Below are 16,162 nucleotides of genomic sequence, written 5' to 3' on the forward strand. Positions count from 1 at the left end.
GGTAAATTAAAACTACTAAAAAGTGAAACCTTTTTCAGTTACAACATTTACAACTGGAGGGGCAACAGGTTCACCTGAAACAAGAAAGAAAAAATGATGATATATGCATCAAAGTACGCATTTATGAATCTTTTAGTAAAGTTTATGTTATTATTGTATATAACTGATGCAAACCAGCATACCTTGTTCACCAACAAGCATACTGGACATGTAGGCCACGAACAAATCTTTCTTGTCTGTGAACTCCAACACAGCGTCTTCCACAACTTTCATGGGGTCAATGGACACTTCAGGTAAGATCCCTAAATATCAGAACACCACAGAGTCAGTGAAAGCTGGTGTTAATAATACAAAGAAAGTAGTTACAGTAAATGTAAACACAATAATATTCCAGCATAACATTTATATGTCGTCATATGTTAGAACAGACCTTGGTCACCAGTCAGCGTTGTGGAGACGTAGCTCACGAGCATGTTAATCTGCTCTGTGGCAATTTCTGCTGTTCTCTTCAGAGCTGACATGGGGCTGAATCCCACAGCGTTCTGGATATCTGATCAGCAGACAGGTCAAAGTGAAAACTGCTGTTAGCAGGCTACAGTAGAGCATACATAGTAGTGGTAGATCAACATTACAGAGGATTATTAGGTCTAGGCATAGGGACAAAAATTGAAACGACAGAGATTTAAAAAAAGAAATCGCATCACAAGAAGCCAAATGGCAAGAGTAAAGGGGGTTTTTTTGGGGAGTTTTTCCTTATCCTCTGCGAGGGTCATGGTAAAGCCCTGTGAGGCAAATTGTGATTTGTGATATTGGGCTTTATAAATAAAATTGACTGATTGATTGATAAAATCATCTCCTCTGGTCATCAAATTGTGACTTGTGACAAAATATATCCTCTATTTATTGCACGCAGGTGTAACCATCTTGCATCGTCCATTACCAGCTAGTTAAGTTTGCATGAATGCGGCCAACTCCTCCAAGTTTCTCCTTCTGGACAGACGCAGTTTTCGGCACAATCTCTCAAAAGTTATGATAGTGTGCTAATTAGCACACTGTGTTTATGGGCTAATAAAGAAATCCTTTCATTGTTACTATCACCAATTCATCTACACTAGATATTTTGTGGAGGCAGCCATATGCACTGATGCTAATAGTCTGATTTATTCTAAAACGTTCGACTGTAACAATATAACTTTATTCTTGAAATGCAAGAAAAAAATTCTTTCTTCTCTGACTTATTATTTCTTATGCCTGGCACTAAGACTAAAGTTTGACTTCATTCTTAAACATTTCAACTTAATTCTTGACATTTCAACTTAATCGTAGATATTTTCAGCTTTAATTTAGACATTTTTACTTTGTCCTCAACATCTTCACTTTATTCTCGACATTTCAACTTCATTCTCGTAATACAAAATTTTGAAAAATCTATTTTTTTCCTTATGCTTGGCCCCAATACTCCTCAGTACATACATAGATTAGATAAAGGTTAGAATACTGTACCTTTTACTGTGTCCAGTATTACATCAAAGATAGTACAGAAAACATTCTGGATGTATCCTGCTATCCCACTCACAAAGTCGTTAATAGAACTGAAGGCATTTCTGCCAACAACCACAGGGTCAATGAAGCTAATGTCAGTGGTTCCTGAGAAGAGCAAACATTCAAGCCAACAAATTATTATTATTATTAATGTTATTATTATTATTACGTTATATGGACATTTTAAAAGACACCTTTAGACAACTAGGACAACATACTGGCCAGTAGTGAATAATTGTCAATACAAAAAGTCCTGTTATAAACTCACAACAAACACAAGCTAAGAGTTATGAGGAATAATGTTGATTTAGTCATAAACTTAGGCAACAAATAAGGATTCAACAATACAGGCGTGAAATACAAAAGTTAAAATATGAGACAGGTACCTTTGGTTATTTCCAGTATACTGTCTATGATGCCACAGAGCACGTCCTGGATGGAGCCCACTATTCCACTGACATACTCATTAGTGGTACTGAAGGCACTTCTGCCAACTACCACAGGGTCCATGTAGCTCATATCCACAGCTCCTGCGGAGGACAAATAGAAATCAAATAAGGATGCATGTATAAAAACAATACTGTATGCTGTGTTTTAATTTGTTAAGAGGTACAGATTAGAAAGATATAACACAAGTAAATACCTTTCACTACATCCAGAAATGTGTCCAAAATGGCACAAAGCACACCCTGGATGTAGCGCCCCACTCCACACATGTACTCATTTGTAACACTGAAGACATTTCTGCCTATGACCACAGGGTCTATGTAGCTAAGGTCAACTTTTCCTGAGAAAAACAAGGACATTTATGGGGGGAAATCATTTTATTAACATTAACTTTAACATTAACATTAACACAAGTATTACTGAAGTACAGTGTTACTTGCATTAGTCTTTTTCTTCTCAGGTTAGTAAGGCAATTATCACATTATTTGCTTGTTAGTAAAAAGGGGAAGGCAGACAAATTCCTTAATAAGAAATAAGCAATAAAATATGGGATACATACCTTTATTTATACCCGATATAGTGTCCAATACAGTGTCCACTATAGCACACAGTCTGTCCCTGAAGGTGCCCACAACTCCACCCATGAAGTCATTCGTTGAATGGAAAGCTTGTCTCCCAATGACCACAGGGTCCACATAGCTGAGGTAGAAGTTCCCTGTGGGTTTGGGAGTAGATTATTAGAGTCATGGTTACATCACATGTATGCTAAAATTTTTGTGGGTGTTTTCATACCTTCCTCATCTGAAAAATATCGAACAACTCCATCTTTTGCTTCCGATATTTCCTCTGCTGCGTAGGTGGCGACGGACATGGGGTCACTTAAATCAGGTGCACATTCTAAGGGGAGCAGAAATATGAGAGTCATATATTACAATACTTACTTCAACACTTTTAAAAAAGTGACATGCATTCGGTGTCTCGTACATACCTTGAAACTTATTGAGCAGACTGGATACTTCATCAACAGCGTCGTTTACAGCTTGCACGGGGTCAGTAACAATTTGCTGAATGTCTTGAGAATAATAACAGATAATGATGATAAGAATGTCTGATTAATTGAAATTCCAATAAAGAGACATTTTTAAAACATTTTATGGTATTTGTGACTAACCGGGGACGGCCTTGTACTCCACAAAGTCAAACATCACCACTCCCACCACAAGCCATGACAGGAGAGCAGCCAGGGCAATCAGCAGCTCTGCAGACACTTTGAGCTTCCTGAGGAACCCCAGACCTGCGGACTTGAGCGAGCTCGGCTGTGCTGCAGCTGCTGCATTGGACCCACCGGCTGCGGAGGAGGCTCCTTACGTGAACACATAAAAGACAGTAAATTCACTCTGAGAACAGTCCTGTGGTGATTCAACCTTTGGCGCTTAGTTTGACCGCTGCCTCTGCTACACTGGAACAAGTGTTATTTCTTTCTAATGTATTCTTACATATTTAATTTGTTCTTTTACAGTCAGACTCAGTTCACATAGTATATAACGTTGCACAGTGGCACGCAGGTTAAATATGATGACAGTTTCAAAGAGGCTACGTTTGTAAGTGCTATGGGAAAGTGCTGTGTACAGGTATTTTTTGCTCTTTTTCAGTGTTCCTTGCTTGCCCTACACCTTTAATGTGATGCCAGGGATCAGCACGCCCAGGACCCCTGCCTGCCTGCCACCCAGCACACAATGCACCAGACCCTGATACCTATCCCTGTGGGTGGTGGGCCCACAGAGTGATGGCTCCATACTATTTATTCGGGCTGAGCCCAATGGAGCCCCATGACCCAAGGCACGGCCTGCATCCCTGACTAGGATGCCAAGGTGCCTCCTGTTGGAGGTGTTCTGGACACGTCCAAGTCGTACACCCAGAACACACTGGAGGGATTACATATCTCATCTGGCCTGGGAACGCCTTGGGATCCCCCAGGAGGAGCTGGAAAGCATTGCTGGGTAGAGGGATGTCTGGGGTGCTTTGCTTGGCCTGCTGCCCCCATGATCCGGTCCCAGCTGACTCAATATTTTTGTTTTTTTAACCGTAAAATGTTGCACTACATATCTTGGTCACAATTCTTTAATTATTACATTAAACAGACCCTTCAAAAATGTTTGTTTATGCTATGTGTATCTGTACAAACAAAAGAATACTGGCTAATTGTTTTTAATTGATTTATTATATTTTTAAAAGTTGATATAAGTATTGACAGGGTCTTTAAAGTGGAGGATCTTGTGTGTTTTGTTCACTTAAATAAGCAAATAAGATCGTTACAGTTCTAAAAAACATCCTTAGTTATTACACGTGGAGAGTTTAAGACTCAATAACTCATCTAAACTGCTTCATCAGGACTGTTTGAATGTGTTTCGATCACACAGACTGGATTGACAGTGGTCTTGAATCATACGCAAACTCTAAATGGAGCACAACCAACTTCAGTTCAGTAAGAAATGCAAGGACAAAAACACAAACACAGAAATCTCTTAGGTAAAAAACTATACAAAACTTCTCAAACTTCTCACACTTAATGGAAAATAGTGTTTTCATGCAGACCTGTGTTGCACAGAGTAGAAAGTCAGTTAAGAAATTAGGTTTTTAGGACCTCTGAGTGACAACGTGGTTTAGCAACTGATTAACCACAGTGAATTTTTTTTTTTTTAATCTTGAATATTACTTTGTCAAGATATTACCTTGTAAAAAAAAAAACTAAGAATATCCGCTAGCTTTAAAAATCTATAGTTATCCCATCTATTCAGAGCTAGCAACAACGTATAACATTAACACGGTAACATGGTTTAGTCAAATCTCTGAGTTTCCTGTAGCATATTTGGGACGGTAGTGCCCTTCCATAGCCACCTTTCCAGTCTCGTCACACTCATCCTCAACACACTGAAACTAAGCCACGACAGGTGAAAGATATTTCCTTTGTGCTCAAAAGGATTAAACTTTATACCATGGAGAGTGTGTCTGTATTTCCATTTATCAAATGACAACCTGTCCACTGCATCAACACATAATATATGTGAACTATTGAGACTATATTTTGACCAGAAAAGACTGTGTCATGTGTCATGTGTCATTCTCATTTCATCAGATCCAAACATATACGCACATGATTCCCATCTGTTTAGTCCAGTGGAAAATTCATGTGATGGCATTTAGTGACATCCTCACCATCGTCAACACACATACTTTCCAACATGGACCTGGTGCCAAGGTGTTAGAGACACCTTCCAACTGTGAATGAACTCTTAGCATGCCTGACTCATGATTCACTTCCTCATATACAAATGCTGAGATATGAAAAAACTCAAAACAGTCCCTTCAGAAGTATTCAGGACGGTCAGATGGTGTCAGTATTTTACCACAAATGTGCGCTGAGTTTAAATGACACCACTTGTTATTGCTCAGTACATTCAAGTCCTGAAGCTTCATCAAACAAAACATTTGTTTGGAAAACTTGTTTGCTCAAAAACTAATGAGAAGTTCAGGCTTATTTTTAAATAGAAAAAGTTGCAAAGCAGAGGTCAGCCCCAGCAGCAGTCACGTCTGTCACAGGAGAGCAATGCTAATACTCTGGCTACATGATATCCTGTATTTTTAGCAACCTACTTTCAACACATTTTCCTTAGAGGACGCACCCTATGAAAACACCACCATTAAGTTATTGCAAAGCTATATGACTTAGGCTCTCTGTGGTGTAGCAGACAGTATATGTTGTTTATTTCAGTGTTGATGCAGGTGTAACAGTCCTACCTTCAGCCATGGTGATATGCAGACAATTTCAGTTATAGTCCTTTGAGTTGGGGGCAAAGCCTCCTCATGCAGAAGTGAATGGACAATCACAGCTTCAGTAGGAATCCAATCAGCATCCACTTATCTGTAAAAAGTGTCCAAGTCAATTGAATTATTCCATTTCCACTCTTGTTGTCTGATTTGTATAATCCTCAGGTTGGTCTTGTTGAAGATTTAACAAAAATGAAGAAAGATTTTCAGGTGTGGCAGAATTTGGAGCTGCCAATGCGGCAGCATTGCAGAGGGGGGTCTGGGGACGGTGGGGCAAAGGAAAGCAAGGCAGGGGAAGGAAAGAGCCAGGCTAAGCAGAGAGCCTGGGTAGGGTGAGGGGGGGAACAGACAGAATATCCCACCCAGTGTTATTGGTGCCTCACATGGGTATAGGTCAGGATACAGCACAGGGAGGCTTCAAGGTAACTTTATCCCCCAGAAGGTCCAGGTTATTCTTAGCTGGAGCCCTGCACACCAGCCGCTCTGGCAGGCCTTTTTTGGCGGTTGAAGGGGGTGTGTGTGAGATCAGTTGGCTGAATTGGGAGCCCCTACTGGCGGGCCAGTTTAATCTGCCCACTAAACTGGAACAAATCAGGTGCTGAGGACGAGGAATGGACAACAACACAGGTGAAACTGAGTTTATTAAGTGTCACTAAACAACAGCAGCAAAAGTTATGTTCACAACACTCATGGCCTGGTATTCATGTGGGTGACTTCATATTTTTTATTAAGTTTTTCATTGCTCATCACTTTATTTTTGTGTTGTCACATTTGGTTATATGCAGCAGTTTCCAAAATTACAAACTACCTCACCAATGAACCAAAAAGAAAGGTCTAGCATTAGCATTTATCCTGTGATCCTTTTAGCAACCTGCAACAGCTGAATTCCTATTTTAGTCCTGTGAATATACATTCCTGAGACTGTTTACAAGGTAAATAAGTAAAAAAATATTGATATAAGTAGAAATAAATCATGACGTTTTCTCTTTAAAACTTCAAAAAACAAGACCACAGCTATGCTAGCTGCTCTACAAGATTGTACTGTCACAGTGGTACAGAGCTAAATGCTACCATTAGCATGCTAACATGCTCGCAATGACAATGTTAACTTGTGGATACTAAAGTGGAAAGAAATAATTATATTTTCCCTTAAAAACATAAAAATAAGATTAGAGCTATGGTAGTTGCTCTGTGAGGTTGTGCTGTCACAGTTGTACTCTGAGCTAAATGCTACCATTAGAATGCTAACGTGCTCGCAATGACAATGTTAACTTGCTAATGCTAAGCAGCTACAATGTTAACCATCTTCAGCCCTGTCTCCTAGAAATCAAAATATAACTAATTTGGAACAGCATTTTGAGAGAAACATTATGTTGAGCAAACTAGTTTGCTATTGACATTATGAGGAAATGTTGCAAATTAACATCCCTGGCAAGTCACTGCTTAGCCTCCCAACAGGATAAGCAGATAAATGTACCTTTTGATGTTTGAAAGTTACAAATTAAAAGTTGAAGATGAAAATCTGGAGTTGTCTTTTTTTACTCTTTTTGTGCATGCATGTGAACTAACAAAGTTCATGCAAATGGTTTATTTTTGGCAAAATTTTAAGTGAGACGTAGAATAAAGTGAATTTGATAAAATGTCACTATTTTAAACTCAGATCTGGTTATGGGATTTTACTGCCAGAGATGTTCGTCCCACATAATATGTTCGAGGACTGTTGGACATTTGAAAATCTAGTGGTAAGTTCTGTTTTTACAGTTTCTGGCTTTGATAAATGATGTAATTATGGTGATTTTTTTAAAGAAAACATTACTTCCAAACTGGTTTGAAAGACATGTTTTCTTAGCTTAATAGCACCAAACACAAAGTACAGGTGAATCTGATGGTTATGCAGAAACCTAAGTGACTGTAGGACAAAAGAAAAACAACCTTATGATGGGGCTAAGTGGAGAGTTAAGGCAACTCAGAAGTTATTACGATTTATCCTGAGGGTGTACAAAAAGGCCCTATTTTACCAAATTTTCAAGCCTGTTCTCATCCCGAACTCATCAAATACTGCGCTTTGTCATTGATTTCACCATCAGATACTGACGTGAAAAGGCACCTCTCATGGCCCCTGGTGACTAACACCAGGAAAGGTGCGTCAGTTTATAGTGCCATCAGCTTGAAACACTGCCAGTAAAAACGTAATATAGGTGCTGGAAAGTCCCTGTGGGGTAGGTGGAAGGGGCAGTGCATGACGCTGGTTGCCTCCCATGTCAATGTTGAGCCAAACCATTATGTCTTTTCTAAACCTAACCACTTGCTTTTGTTACCCAAGGAAATAAATGTAAAAATAATTAGGTGTTTTACCTATGTAAGTTTATTTTGTATGAACCTGATGAGCAGAAACTGTAAATATCCCATGAAATATCCCATACCCAATTGTATTTAGAAAGACACAATGCATGTAACAAGCATGAACTGATATGATGTCCCAGATTGTCAACAGATGCAGGAGGACACCTAGCGTGTCGTATGTAGACATTAAAGTGCACTGACAATGTGGCAATATTTGACAAGTTGGGATGAGAACACATTGGACAATCTAGGCAATAGCTATTGAGAAATGTCAGTTAAGGCCACAAATGTCAACCCTTCTGGTGGCGCTAGAGAAAAAGTCAGGGGAACGCCAAAGTTGTTGGGATTAATCCTCTGAGGAGCATGAATTTCTGGTCAGAATTTCACAGGAATTAATTCTATAGTTGTTTATATATCACAGTCTGAACAAAAGTGGTGGATGTGTTGTGTTACAGACAAAAAGACTTTATTAAAACATCTTGAAAAACATTTGTACATTTTATTTAACATGAGCTTATATTCACATTTTTAATTTCACACGTTGCACAATACTCCAAATAAAATCTGCTAGAAACAAAACATCAGAGACATGCATACACACAGTTGTGTCTTCACCACGACTGTATAAAAGAAGTGGACATAACCAACGTGATGTCAGTCATAAGCTTTTGGACTACTGTTTCAAAGCATCGAGGTTGGCAGGAGCAAGAAGTGACCACATTTGGACGAGAGAGCTGAGCTGAGGAGGATTCACGTTGCTACAGCTCTATTCTGATTGACTGGTCTCCATGGTAGCAACTTGACAATCACAAGGAACCATAATTTACAAATTGAACTTCATGCTGTATTGGAGCAGACTTGAACTTATCGATTGAGATCATAAACTCATTAGGAAAATGAATGAGAAGTCGGGTCATGGACTTGTATATTATCTGACTTCTTCTTGCAACCAGTGCAGTCGCCCCCTGCTGGCCATTGTAAAGAACCCAGGTTTAAGGCACTTCGAAATTGGTCTCACTTTTTAGAGTCGGAGACAACATCCGCTTCTTTAATAGAGTCTGAGGTCTTTTTACAGTGTAGTGGAAGCACTGGGGGTCACAGGCCTGATGATGAGGGTGAGCTCCAGAGGCACAGGAGGAGGAACGTATCTCTCCTCCCTGAGCAGCCGCAGTAACAAATCCTCAGTGTCCTGTGGCCAGCGGTAAATACGTGTGTTCTGAAGCCAACATGGGACGTGCTTCTGTAAAAAGTATGCATATACATGTTTTAAAAGAGAGAAAGGGTGGAAAAATGTGTAACTTTAAAACCTGAGGTTATTAAACAAAAATCCTTTCAGACCTGGGATGCGTTGAGGAAGAGAAGTGGTATAAATCTGAAATTCAAGCTGCCTTGCTGGATGAATTCACTTTGCATCTGGCAAAATAAGATGTTTAACATTTAAGCATTTTACCTGTAAGCAATTCAATTCAAATCATATCTCTTTTAAACAAATATGTTCTTACAATGGAGTGAATGTATTTAGTGTGTAGACCATGGCTGTCCACTACAGATCCTTCAATGTCTGCCTTGTACTTTGGACTGATGGCGATGATAATCAGGGTTGATGGCTGTCAAAAAAACAGAAAACATTTTAGACACATTTACTGCCTGAAAAGTCAAATTTAACATACAAAACAACACAAAACATCCAGTATTAAAGTACAAAGTCATATTTAGTCTAATTTTGTCTTTTAAGTCATCAATCACTGATTATCTGTTAATACCACTTTTAAACATTTCATGTGACAGTGTAAGCAGTGCAATTAAAATCTGATAAAAACAGGTTGATTAAACTTACATCTTTCAGGTAACTGTCCTTCCACTTGTTGATATCCATGCGTCTGATGGGGTTGTCAAATATGTCAATCTGTGGAATTAATTAATTAATTAATTAATTAACCAATGAGTGTTTTTGTTTTTATTCTAAATCTGGCTTTTCAGTGAAGAGGAAGGAGCTTACAGCTGGACGAAAACCTTGCTTCGTGAGGAAGTCTACAAACGGGACTATCTCTGAGGAAATGTCCGAAGAATAAGTTATAAAGACGTTTCCTGAGGAGAGGAGAGGAGAGGAGAGGAGAGGAGAGGAGAGGAGAGGAGAAAGAGATCAGAAAATCAAATTAATCTCAGAACTGATTCTTCTGTAGTTTTGTAGTTCCGAAAGACCTGTATGCTGTAAAACCATGCAATAGAAGAGCCCTGCAGACATATATCTTAGCTAAACTGAATACAATTTATAGTTAAAATATTACATTTTTGTTAAGACTTTACTGCTTTTTTTGGAAGGTTTTGAAGAACACCTTATAATTTATGTAATCTAATACAACACCACAAACTAGGGCCTCACAAATCACCATTAACTTGAATTAATACCTCTAAACTCTCAACAACAACTCAGTAAGAAGTTGATCTGGATGTAAAGTGGTTTCTATTTTTCTGGTTTGTGAGTTTAAGGTGAAAAACATACTTTTATATGCACTGTTCAGTTTTAGGATTTTGCTTCCATAACATGTCTCTTTTCAGAGAAGTGGGAAGAAAATGTCAGAAATACACATTTAGGTATTTTTTAGTTCAAATTTCTGTTCTGGAAATGTAGCATAAAGCACATATTTACACACACAAACAGGGGAAGTTTCATGGTGATGTCTATCAGTTAAAATTTTTACCCTATTCATCTGTGGTGTCCTATAAATATATCTTTAAAGGCCATTTTCTCAAAATGAGTTTCAAACTCTGAGCCAAAAATTTCGATTTAATTTGCACTTACGTACAACACACTTCTTAGTTTTATTACTATCTATATTACGAATGTTTTTGCACAGGGGTTTATTCATACATCATAGCTTGATTTAAAAAACATTTTAATTCAAAAGATTTGGCAAAGATATATTTTATATGGCTGTTTGACAGTATTTTCTGATATCAAAAATTCCCTCTGTAACACATGTGACTCCTAATAAGACAACAAGAATTTTAAACCTGCTTTTATCCAGTGTTCGGATTTCTGTTCTGGAAATGAATGCAAATCAGCACATATATTATTGGATAATGCCTCATTTGCATATTTAAAATAAAATTTCTGAAACCTTGTAATACAAAAATAAATGTCCTACTGCAAGTTATCAACTGGGGAAGTTTCATGGTGATTCCTACTAATTTAAGTCTAAAGTCTTTTTTAAAATCTTTTTCATTATTAAAGGGTAAATTGCGAGCTGAGCAAAAAAGCGGATATCAAAACACCAAATAAATATTCATTAAAATGTCCAGGTTGAAAGTCAGCTTTTCTTGAAATAAAAGTATTAAATAGGAAAGGTATTTTTATGTTAAAAATGCCTTGCAGTATTTCGTGCATCTCAGACCTAAACTGACTCACTTACAGAGCACTCCCAAAATATATGCCAGTGATTTGCATCCTGGCTCCGAAAGTCAAAAGTCTTAACCTATCATTAATAATAATTATCTGTTACTGATTGGTGTTTGTCTCACTGCTTGTCTTACTCAGATGTATTACGATAAGTCTTCCAACAGTGCAAATCAGAGGCTATTATTATGCTATGATTATTATTTTAAACTACTTTTGTCCTGTGGAAAGAACAACAACAACCTAACCCTTTAGTGGATGCCTTATGTTAACCTCCTGCATAAACAACAGAGGTAACAATTATACTGTGATTTATTTTACCAAGCCCCTAAACAGACCTGGCAGGTTTATAAAGTCAACACACAACCAACAACACACCCTGCTTTCTGCTGTTGTATCTTCATGCAAATAAGACCTGCTGTCACTTCTAATTCCCCCATGCAAATATTTCTTCACACTCCTGAAACATGAGCGCCTTCCTTTAAATGGGAGGATTAAAGTGACTCACGGCACTCATCAGGCAGACTGATGGTCCGTCTTTTCTCCTGTGGATGTGACACGGACGCCTCTGCTCCTGTTGGGCCCAGGTTCATAACGCTGACCTGTGACACACCCTCCACGGGGGGGACGGAGAACTGAGGCACATTCACTGAGACACTTCCCTGTGCCACGCTGTCATTCAGAAGGTGATGATGACGTTGGAGCCTGAAGCAGTGAGACAGAAAAATAAACACAAGGCTAATATGCAAAGTAGTCTCAGCTCCTGGTTTACTACATTTTCTCACAAACATTAACAGTGAGCTGGGAGAAACTTTGTGCGTTTGTGTACTGCTGGTGCTGGGTGAGGTTAGAAAGGGGGTGCACCTGGCCTTCATTTCAACAGTCTTTATGTTTTTACCAGTTTTGGGAGTCATCCCAGGGACTTCTGAGCTGCCACGGAGCAGAGTGGTGACATGGCTGAGGCGTGGCTGGGTATCTGTTGACTGGATTACAGTTGTACTGCTCTGCTCCTGCAGAGTGATAATACCTGACATTCATGGTGCGATGAAGGTCTGTGGATGGTTGAAACACACGACGAAGGCAGAAAATGCTTCAATAAGGAGGTTACAGCTCAGATACATACAGACTATACTCGTCAGCTAAATGAAAATACAGAACACAGACTTTGTGGTGATACCATATCTATTTGTAGTCATTTGGTTTCTTTGTGGTCATTTTGTGTCTCTTTGTAGCTCCTTTGCATCTTTTTGTGGTCATTTAGAGTCTCTTCCTGGTCGGTATGTGTTAATTTGAGTGACATGTTGTGGGTGAAGGTCAGGGGCCCCTGCCACTTTGGGCCCCTGCGCCTGTGTCCTGAAGGCCCATTGAGTAATCAATCCATATTGTTCCCAGTGACAGAGGTGGAAAGTAGCTAGGCATTCACTCAACTTTAGGTTCTTTTACATGCGCAGTCCCAGCACTTTCTGGTACTTCACTGTGGTTCAGAGTGAAATATTATACTTCTTACTTTAAAGGTAACAGGTGCTTTACAGCAGAGCTGGGACAAAGTCGTTGTTTTGCAATGTCACAAGTACATCTCAGGTCTCTGCATTCAAGTCCCAAACTTTGAGTTTCAAGTCCCAAACATTTACAAAACATTTACATTTACAAAATGTGCGAAAGCTTTTTGAAATGAATTCATGCTACGTTCACATGGAATCAGGCAGGAGACAGCTGATTGACAGCACCTTCTGAACGGTGTGGGAGAAAGAAATCAGCTGTTCAGTAGAATGGTAGGATGGTAAAACAAAACATGCATGATGATATGTTGCAATAGTGATGCCGTATTGTTTACAAAGACTGGAATAAATGATATAAATTAAAATTATTTGTTGTTTATTATTTCAGTTTTGTTCTTGTAATGTCAAGTAATTATCCAGATTACCTGTGATTTCCTTCTTGTGTGAAGGAGCTAAGATACACCATAAATCCTTCTACAGAGGACAGCAAAGAGTTAGAATATTTTAACTCTGAACGGCAGTACCGTCTTCTGTTACTGCTGCAAGTATTCTCTGCAGCCTCAGCTAATTTTACTGTCCTGCTCTCAACTAACATGAGTAACATGATATCCAGTTTGCCGTCTATCATCTGTCAGACTCCATGTGAACACAGATTAGGTTTTGACTTGCTGGGAATGAGTAGTGTTAATGTTAGTTGATTCAAGAAATAAAGAGAAATGATTTGAGGCACATTTTTGAAATAACACAGTCTTTAATGTTTGGACTTGGAGAAAGGTATTAAGTATTTTAAAGTCAAAAGGTTCAAATCCAAGTGAGGTCACGAGTCATTGGTGTTTTTTTTTTATTATTATTATTTTATTTATTTTTATATTGTGAAATGTGACAAGACAAACAGCATATAGTGGACATACAATGGTATATAAGTCACTAGTGTTTAAGTGCCAATCGAATTGCAAGTCTGTGCTTCTTTCATGTTGTCAAGTTGTGTCTAAAGTCATTTAATTTGTAACTCAAGTCTGACTTGAGTCTAAGTCATGTGACTTGAATCCACACCTCAGCTTTAAGTGTTCAAGTTGTACAGAATTGTTAAAGATTATCAAACCCAACATTATAACAAGTAGTTTAAATTTGCTTCACCTTGATTAGCTACAACATTAAAGGTGCCGCATGTCACTCTGGAGAAAGATAGTTGATTCTTGAGTCTCATTCCCAGGTCGTAAAATACTGAAGTTTTGGGTTGGTGGTTCAGTGCATCTAACAACCCAAAGAAACTGTACTTTACAACCTGGGAATGAGACTAAACAATCAACTGTCTTTCTCCAGAGTTTCATACAGCGCTTTTAAAGTTCTGTTGACATGTTTTTGCTTTAGTAATAATAAACCAATAATATCTACAAACACAATTCTGAAAGGAGCCATTCTGATGTGAGCACTTTTACTTTTCATACTGTGCATTTTGCAGATGATACTTGTGTACTTTTACTTGTAGAATTTTTAATTTTACATTGTAACCAGATGTAGGTGGCATACTTGAAAGCCACACTTGAGTAAAAGTACAGATGTCTTACCAAAAAATTACTTTAGTAGAAGTTAAAGTCACCTGTTAGAATATTATTAAAGTTGAAATTTTGAGAATTATAAAGTTTATATCTTCGTAACATGTGCACTGCCTTAAAAATAGAGGCCAGAATTACACTTGAAGAAAAATAAGGTAATTTTCCACAACTTTAAGTATTTAAAGAACAAAATCCAGTTTTTGTTTCCCTCCCATTTCTTTGTTTATCCGCCCATCCCTTCCTCCCTCCTTCACTTCCTCCCTTCCTTCCCTATCTTGTTGTAAATAACTAAGGTGCTTTGGGGAAATGTAGCAGGGTTAAAGTGAACAGCATCATCTTTTTAAAATCAGGCAGGCTGCATATTTACCACTTTTGCCAATTTCAGTGGAAAAAAATGAATTAAACACACTTAATAGATTTTTCCTTACTGTAGTTGTGCATGTAGTGTTGAGGAGGCAGAGAGGGTCTGCAGTGTTGCCACTCATCATCAGATCTCAGCGGCAGAGGAGGCTCAAGATCCTCTTCATCACTCTGAAGCTGAGAATTGTAGTCATCATCACTCCTGAAGATAAAAAATAGATCAGTTACTTCATCACAAATTAAACCTTGAGGCGAATACGAATAATATTCCATTATCTGAGGCTGTCTGTCTCAGTCACCTAGCTGTGTCTGTTGATCCGCACTGGTCCCAGCAGCAGCTCTCTCCTCTCATGTCTCCCTCTCTGGTCTCTGCAGGACGAGGGCGATGGTGGAGATTCATCCTGACAGGAGTTGCTCCTCTGTCTTCTGGCTCTCTGTGCTGCATCGGCTGACCCCTGAACCCTTGGTTAACATGTCCGACTCCAAACCATGACGTTTTCTGGCAAAAATAATCTGCATCTGTGCAGCAGGTTGGTGTGGCTCTATGATGATGTGGATTATCATAAAATAGACTGTTTACTGTGACGTCAGGGCTGAAGAGTTTAAGGGAGCTGTCTGACTTATTTGTGGAAAAAACATTTTCAGATTTCTCCATCTCAGCCAGGTTACTTCAGCTCAGCCTGCAGTCCTGCAAGTGACAGACAGAAGCAGAAAAAACACAAGTTAGAAGAAAAAAAAGTGAATTACAGCAAACTTGGCTGTCTGATTAAAACATGGTTGAACTAAGACATTGAAATTATCTCATATGCAGTCGCACAGAACATGAAATGATATCCTCACCTGGGGACGAGGGCTCACCCTGAAAAGTAAGAGTAACAATGGCCTACCTGTTCTCTGCTGGATTCTTTACACTCCTGTGAGTGCCGAGGCTTGTGTGCCCTCCAGACTGCTATATGCAAATCCTTCACTGCTTCAGCTGTGTCCAATCAGAGGCAAGAATGCAGTGTTTGTGTTGCTCAGCCAGATTAGCCAGGAATTAGAGGATAGCTTTCATAAGTGGAGTCTTATTCTTAGAATTACCTGTTAAAACATTTTGCTGAAATGATTTTCCTTGAAATGTTGCTCAAATGTAGAAGCAACAACAACACATGGGCTGTAATGCTTTTAAGATGTACTCAAAATGACTAACA

General features: G+C 38.8%; 2 protein-coding genes across 8 annotated transcripts in view; both read right to left on the minus strand.

The window, feature by feature from the left end:
* The window catches only part of si:ch211-266g18.10 (titin), a 53,162-nt gene extending 46,998 nt beyond the window's left edge, over nucleotides 1-6,164 (minus strand). For 3 of the 7 annotated variants that reach the window (XM_049596891.1, XM_049596890.1, XM_049596888.1), the window contains exons 1-11: nucleotides 5,788-6,163; nucleotides 3,161-3,352; nucleotides 2,978-3,061; nucleotides 2,782-2,886; nucleotides 2,549-2,704; nucleotides 2,186-2,329; nucleotides 1,929-2,072; nucleotides 1,504-1,647; nucleotides 431-550; nucleotides 183-302; nucleotides 30-74 (exon numbers count right to left, since the gene is read on the minus strand). In XM_049596891.1, coding sequence (XP_049452848.1) covers nucleotides 30-74; nucleotides 183-302; nucleotides 431-550; nucleotides 1,504-1,647; nucleotides 1,929-2,072; nucleotides 2,186-2,329; nucleotides 2,549-2,704; nucleotides 2,782-2,886; nucleotides 2,978-3,061; nucleotides 3,161-3,352; nucleotides 5,788-5,797 — 1,264 coding nt within the window. In that variant the 5' untranslated portion in view covers nucleotides 5,798-6,163. Of the gene's footprint in view, nucleotides 1-29; nucleotides 75-182; nucleotides 303-430; nucleotides 551-1,503; nucleotides 1,648-1,928; nucleotides 2,073-2,185; nucleotides 2,330-2,548; nucleotides 2,705-2,781; nucleotides 2,887-2,977; nucleotides 3,062-3,160; nucleotides 3,353-5,787 lie in introns of all 7 variants that reach the window. The other 4 variants (XM_049596894.1, XM_049596893.1, XM_049596889.1 and 1 more) reach the window with 4 other exon arrangements.
* A 2,456-nt stretch (nucleotides 6,165-8,620) lies between these two features.
* On the minus strand, nucleotides 8,621-15,995 carry LOC125900803 (E3 ubiquitin ligase TRAF3IP2-like). Its single transcript, XM_049596035.1, has 10 exons — nucleotides 15,860-15,995; nucleotides 15,272-15,660; nucleotides 15,041-15,174; nucleotides 12,456-12,609; nucleotides 12,066-12,262; nucleotides 10,160-10,248; nucleotides 9,998-10,066; nucleotides 9,663-9,767; nucleotides 9,499-9,573; nucleotides 8,621-9,400 (listed from the first exon to the last, which is right to left on the minus strand). The coding sequence occupies exons 2-10, from the start codon at nucleotides 15,625-15,627 to the stop codon at nucleotides 9,230-9,232; spliced, it is 1,350 nt and encodes a 449-aa protein (XP_049451992.1). The 5' UTR covers nucleotides 15,628-15,660; nucleotides 15,860-15,995; the 3' UTR covers nucleotides 8,621-9,229.
* Between the last annotated feature and the right edge of the window lie 167 nt (nucleotides 15,996-16,162).

Source organism: Epinephelus fuscoguttatus, linkage group LG14 (genome assembly GCF_011397635.1).
Source record: "Epinephelus fuscoguttatus linkage group LG14, E.fuscoguttatus.final_Chr_v1".
NCBI classification, from domain to species: domain Eukaryota; kingdom Metazoa; phylum Chordata; class Actinopteri; order Perciformes; family Serranidae; genus Epinephelus; species Epinephelus fuscoguttatus.

Excerpts from the sequence above, each read along its gene's own strand:
- LOC125900803 (XM_049596035.1), bottom strand. The coding sequence starts at position 15,627 with ATGGAGAAATCTGAAAATGTTTTTTCCACAAATAAGTCAGACAGCTCC. Across the intron at positions 12,263-12,455 it reads TGGGATGACTCCCAAAACTG|GCTCCAACGTCATCATCACC; the intron begins GTAAAAACATAA and ends TCACTGCTTCAG. Across the intron at positions 10,249-12,065 it reads CAGTCTGCCTGATGAGTGCC|GAAACGTCTTTATAACTTAT; the intron begins GTGAGTCACTTT and ends TCCTCTCCTCAG.